General features: G+C 45.4%; 1 protein-coding gene across 1 annotated transcript in view; it reads right to left on the reverse strand.

Annotated features, from left to right (window-relative positions):
* Window positions 1-4,806, reverse strand: part of BRSK1 (BR serine/threonine kinase 1) — a 62,821-nt gene extending 58,015 nt beyond the window's left edge. The window contains exon 1 of the mRNA XM_033962067.1: window positions 4,698-4,806. Coding sequence (XP_033817958.1) covers window positions 4,698-4,806 — 109 coding nt within the window. The remainder of the gene's footprint in view (window positions 1-4,697) is intronic.
* Window positions 4,807-6,000: the final 1,194 nt, after the last annotated feature.

Raw genomic sequence — 6,000 nt, forward strand, 5'->3', positions numbered from 1 at the left:
GAGCAAAGAACACCGCAGACAAGCTGAAGTAGCAAAAAAAATGCTAAGGTGGCCATGCAGATAGAAAAAGTAACAGCAAAAGCTAGGAGGATGGATTGGAGGTCTGGCCCAGTGTTTAGAGCTGCTGTCTCAGCACCCTGAGGTTACAGATTCAATTCCAGCTGCTCCTTGTGACTCTGGGCAAGACAAGTAACACTCCATTACTCAAAGTATAAAATAAGTACCTGTCTAAAATACGTAAACCACCATGATTGTAACCACAGAAAAGCAGTATATCAAGCCCCATCCCCTTTACCTTTATGTATTGATGCCCCTGTATAAGACTCTGGAGAGACATCACTTAGAATATTGTGTGCAATTCTGGAGACGGCATCTTTAAAACGATATAAACAGGATGGAGTTGAATCCAGACAAAGCCTACTAAAATGGTCGGTGATGTACGACATAAGGCGTATGGGGACAGATTTTGGAGGAAAGGCGGGAGAGGGAAGATATGATAGAGACGTTTAAATATCTATATGGCATAAATGCACAGGAAATTAAAGGAAGCTCTGGAATGAGGGGGCACAGGATGAAGGTGAAAAGGGACAGGCACAGAAGTAACTTGACAAAATACTTTTTCACAGAAATGTGTGGAACAGTCTCCTAGTGGAGGTGGTGGAGTTGGAAATTGTAACTGAATTTAAGAAAGCTTCTGACAAGTGCATAGGTTCTCTAAAAGAGAAAGGGATGACATGGATGAGCACATTGGATAGGCCATATGGCCTTTATCTGCCTTCAGTGTTCTCTTTTTCTATTTCCAATCATCTCATTGCCCTGTTCTCTACTACTGGGTTGATAGAATCTGCCATCAGTAGATTCTCTAATCCTGGAAATAACAGCTGTATTATTGCATTATCAGGGCCTTATCCACACAGTCAATTCCACATCTAAACAAAGAGCCATGACTTTGGCATGCCTAGCCCTCCTAAAAATATCACCAATAAGTCCTGCAACAAAGCAAGATCTCTGGGTAATCCAGAGTGTCCATCAGCAGACCTGGAAGGAGCACCCAATGGTGGCCTGGGTGATATAAGAACATAAGAGTTGCCATACTGGGACAGACTGAAGGCCCATCAAGCCAAGTATCCTGTTTCCAACAGTGGCCAACCCAGGTCCCAAGTACCAGGCAGAAACCCAAAGAGTAGTAAGTTTCCAGAGCTGAGATTATGATGTCATAATGCCTAATTCCACCAATGCCTAAGAGCCAACCTCATCAGTGATATCACAATACTTGGCTCAAATAAAAACATAAGAGCTGCTGTACTGGGACAAACCGAAGGCCCATCAAGCCAAGTATCCTGTTTCCAACAGTGGCCAACCCAGGTCCCAAGTACCAGGCAGAAACCCAAAGAGTAGTAAGTTTCCAGAGCTGAGATTATGATGTCACAATGCCTAATTCCACCAATGCCTAAGAGCCAACCTCATCAGTGATGTCACAATACTTGGCTCAAATAAAAACATAAGAGCTGCTGTACTGGGACAAACCGAAGGCCCATCAAGCCAAGTATCCTGTTTCCAACAGTGGCCAACCCAGGTCCCAAGTACCAGGCAGAAACCCAAAGAGTAGTAAGTTTCCAGAGCTGAGATTGTGATGTCATAATGCCTAATTCCACCAATGCCTAAGAGCCAACCTCATCAGTGATGTCACAATGGCTTGATTATCCTATACTTGGCTCACATAAGAGCTGCCATACTGGGACAGACCGAAGGTCCGTCAAGCCCAGTATCTTGTTTCCAACAGTGGCCAACCCAGGTCCCAAGTACCAGGCAGAAACCCAAAGAGTAGCAACATTCCAGAGCTGAGATTGTGATGTCATAATGGCTCATTCCACCAATGCCTAAGAGCCAACCTCATCAGTGATGTCATAATGGCTCAATTGTCCTACATTTGGCTCACATAAGAACATAAGAGCTGTCATACTGGGACAGACCGAAGGTCAATCAAGCCCAGTAATCTGTTTCCAACAGTGGCCAACCCAGGTCACAAGTACCTAACAAGATCCCAAGGAGAAAAACAGATTTTATGTAGCTTATCCTAGGAAAAAGGAGTGGATTTCCCCTTAATGTACTTAATGTTGTGAAGTTCTCATTCAACACATCATTTGTTGTGAAAAGAGTTATTTGCTGATTATTGATTATTTTTCACCTCACTGTGTTTGGTAGATTTCCCCAAGTCCATCTTAATAATGTCTTATGGACTTCTCCTTTTAGGAAATCAGCCAAACCTTTTTTAAACCCTGCTAAGCTAACTGTTTTCACCACATTCTCCAGCAATAAATTCCAGAGCTTAATTACATGTTATGTGAAGAAATATTTCCTCTGGTTTGTTTTAAATCTACTACTTAGTAGCTTCATCGCATGTCCCCTAGTCCTAGTATTTTTGGAAAGAGTGAACAAGTGATTCACATCTACCCTTTCCATTTCACTCAGTATTTTATAGACCTCCATCATATCACCCCTGAGCTGTCTCTTCTCCAAGCTGAAGAGCCCTAGCCACTTTAGCCTGTCCTCCTAGGGAAGTCGTCCCAAACCTTTTATTATTTTCGTCGCCCTTCTCTGTACCTTTTCTAATTCCACTATATCTTTTTTGAGACTTGATGACCGAAATTACAGGCAATATTCTATTCCTGTCCTGTATGTTTTGTAGTTTTTATATAGCTTTGATGTTTTTATGTTATGTTGTTTTTTTAAGAATATATATATATATATATATTTATCTCCACATAGGCAAAAAACATTTAAAATAATAAATACATTTCTAATATTGAATTTGCTTTCTTAGCCATCGCTGAACACTGAGCAAAGGATTTCACCATAACATGAACTTTGACACCTAGATCCTTTTCCTGGGTGGTGACAAATAATGTGGAACCTTGCTTCACATAGCTATAGTTTGGCTTCTTCTGTCCCATATGCATCACTTTGCACTTGTAGTTAACTACATTTTTGAGCATGCCCACTGACAGTTCTTCAGTGTGACGTGAAGAGGCCAGCAAGCTGTATAATTATACAGCAACCAGAGCATACAGCCTGCAAATTTCCACGATAAGAAAGCAGGAGAAAAATTATTCCCACCATCACCAAAGCACTGGGACCTGACATACCATTCCCAGTATCAGACCCCATTAGTATGTCTGCACACCTAAGAGGCAGGAAACTTCACTCCCACTAATACACCATTTCCATTATAAGAACATAAGAATAGCCTTACTGGATCAGACCAATTTAACCCAGTATCCCATCTTCATGGAGGCCAATCCAAGTTACAAGTACCTGACAAAAATCTAAATAGTAGCGGCATTCCATGCCACCAATCTAGGGCAAGCAGTGGCTTCTCACATGTCTGTCTCAATAGCAGTTTAAAAACTTTTCCTCCAGGAACTTGTTCAAACCTTTTTTTTTAAACCAGCTACAGTATCAGAGCTCAATGAAGTGTGTCTGCACACCTCAGAGACAGGGACCTTCTCTCTCCCACTGATACACCATTCCCAGTATCAAAGCCCAGTAATGTGTCTGCACACCTCAGAGACAAGGAGCTTCGCTCTCCCACTGATACACCATTCCCAGTATCAAAGCCCAGTAATGTGTCTGCACATCTCAGAGGCAGGGAGCTTCTCTCTCCCACTGATACATCATTCCCAGTATCAAAGCCCAGTAATGGGTGTCTGCACACCTTAGAGGCAGGGAGCTTCTCTCTCCCACTGATACATCATTCCCAGTATCAAAGCCCAGTAATGTGTCTGCACATCTCAGAGGCAGAAAGCTCCTCTTGCAAAGTCTGCCCTCTGTGGCACATTTTTATCTATTCCTTAAAAAGTATGCCTGGTTTTGATTCCCCATCTCTCTGTATACCAGGCCACTTGCCAGATCAACTGCTCCCCTCCCTCCCCATTCTCTGAAAACACTCCCCCCCCCACACAGACTTCCAGCCCCTTCTTCTGTCAATCCCACCTGGAGTATCAACATTTGGAAGTGGTGGGATTCCCCTGACTTGGTATAATCCTCTAAACCACCTCAACCCATGTTTCCTCTCTGCAGAGAAATGCCCCCTCCAAAAAAGATATTTTTCATCTATCCCTTCACCTCTAGAATTGGCAGCAACAGTAAATGAGAATCAGCAAACCCCATTTCCTTGAGTTGATCTTAGTGTCACGTATCAAATACCCCAGTCCAATACCCATTTGCAGGACCAAACTCTGAGCAGGGCACCGCCATCCCCTCTCAGGAATCTCTTCCTCAATTTCTGGCATGGAACAGGGTTGGGGGTGGGGGGAGTTAGTTATTTCTAGATGGGGGGAGGGGGGTAGTCAAGGGCAGTGAGAAATTAGCAGCTGGTACCATGGATGTGTGCTCATGCCTGCGGTCTATAGAGGAAGAAAGAGATTATGCACGAATTGTTAGGAGATACCTGGCAGGGAGATCTGCAACCTACAGACAGATAAGCTAGTGAAATCCTGGGGATACACTACATGAGAAACAGAGGTGCCGCTTTCTCTTGCGTTGATGTATAAAGCTGTCCCCAAGGGTATCATGCATCATTACCATTTTTAAATCAGCCCTCCCACCCCCACCTCCACGCATAGCCTACTGGCACCTGCTTCTTCTCCATCTCTTCCTCCCCCACATAATCCCAGCAATAGTACAAGAAGGCCCACCTGTCTGTCCCTTGCCCAGCGTCTTCTCCAGCCGGTACGGTCCCACATACTGCGCGTGCTGGTTCTGCTGGTAAGGATGCACGCCTCCTGTCTCCTTACCCCCAGACATATTCCTGGCTTTGTCACTCCTCCAGCGGGGTCCGGCCTTCCCCTCCCAGGGCTAGAACAATGGGGGGGAAAAAAAGGAGACACAGATGCCGGATTTGTCTCTTCCTAGCCCTCCCTCCGCCTCCTCCTTTCCTACAGTCCTTTCCTTCGATTTAAATGCTTGATCTCTTTTTTCACCCTGGATGGGGGGCACAAGGGGGGAGGGGAGGAAGTGGATTGCTGCTTGTCCTCTTTGCTGATGCATCCAAGTGGGAGGGGAAAGAGAGGGAGGGAGGTGGGGGGGACCAATGCTAGGGTCCTGGTACTAGCATCATCCAAGAGCTGTGTGGTCCTCCTCTGGATGCTGCTTTCTCGGTGATGCTGAGGCTGCGGTTTCCTCCTCCCTCCCTCCCCCTGCTCCCTCCTCCCTTCCCCCTTTTCTCCTTCTCTCTTTTCTCCTCTGCGTTCTCTCTCTCTTGCTCTTTCTTTCTTTCATCAGCATCCGGGGACTCACTGACAGCTAAAATTGGTTTAACTCTTTCACTGCTGCTCCTCCTCCCATCCCCCCCCCCCTTTTTATTACCCAGCTTGGGTCTTCCGCAGCCTGTCCAGGGGTATGAGAATGGAACAGCAGATTAGGGAGGGAGGGGCATAGAGAGAACCTATCATATTCACTTCTGACTCTAAGTCATTCACAACCTGACAACCTGCAAAGAGCTGAGAGAATGATTTCACTGCCAGGAATTGTGCAAGGACAGAGACAGAGGGGAAGAGTGTGCAAAGCAGAAGAGAGAGCAATACCATACAATCCCAGGGGTGACAGGAGGAGAAACGTGGAGATTCATCGGTTGGACTAGCAAGGGAAGAGGGCATGCGATCTTTATTTCGTGACTGAATTTTCAGATGTTCTCTCCAACCTGACCCAGTGATTTCACCCTCCAATAAGGTATTTGCGAGGGCGGCCACACAGAAGCACCGGGATGGAGGAGCCCCGTGGCAAACCACCCCCCAGAGCACTTTCAGAAAGAAGGAGTCCCATTGCCACACCGCTTTCCCCGAAACCAAAAGACCTTCAGAAGAAAGAAGCACCTGTGAAATCAAGTCTACCTATTTAAGGAAGAAGTCCCGATATAGATCTAATCTAATCTGAGATTTATTGAGTCGCGCGGTGCTTAAAAAAGGTTCAAGGTAACTTACAGTGTAATTTAAAAAGGAA

The sequence above is a fragment of the Geotrypetes seraphini genome, chromosome 10 (assembly GCF_902459505.1).
Source record: "Geotrypetes seraphini chromosome 10, aGeoSer1.1, whole genome shotgun sequence".
Lineage (NCBI taxonomy): Eukaryota > Metazoa > Chordata > Amphibia > Gymnophiona > Dermophiidae > Geotrypetes > Geotrypetes seraphini.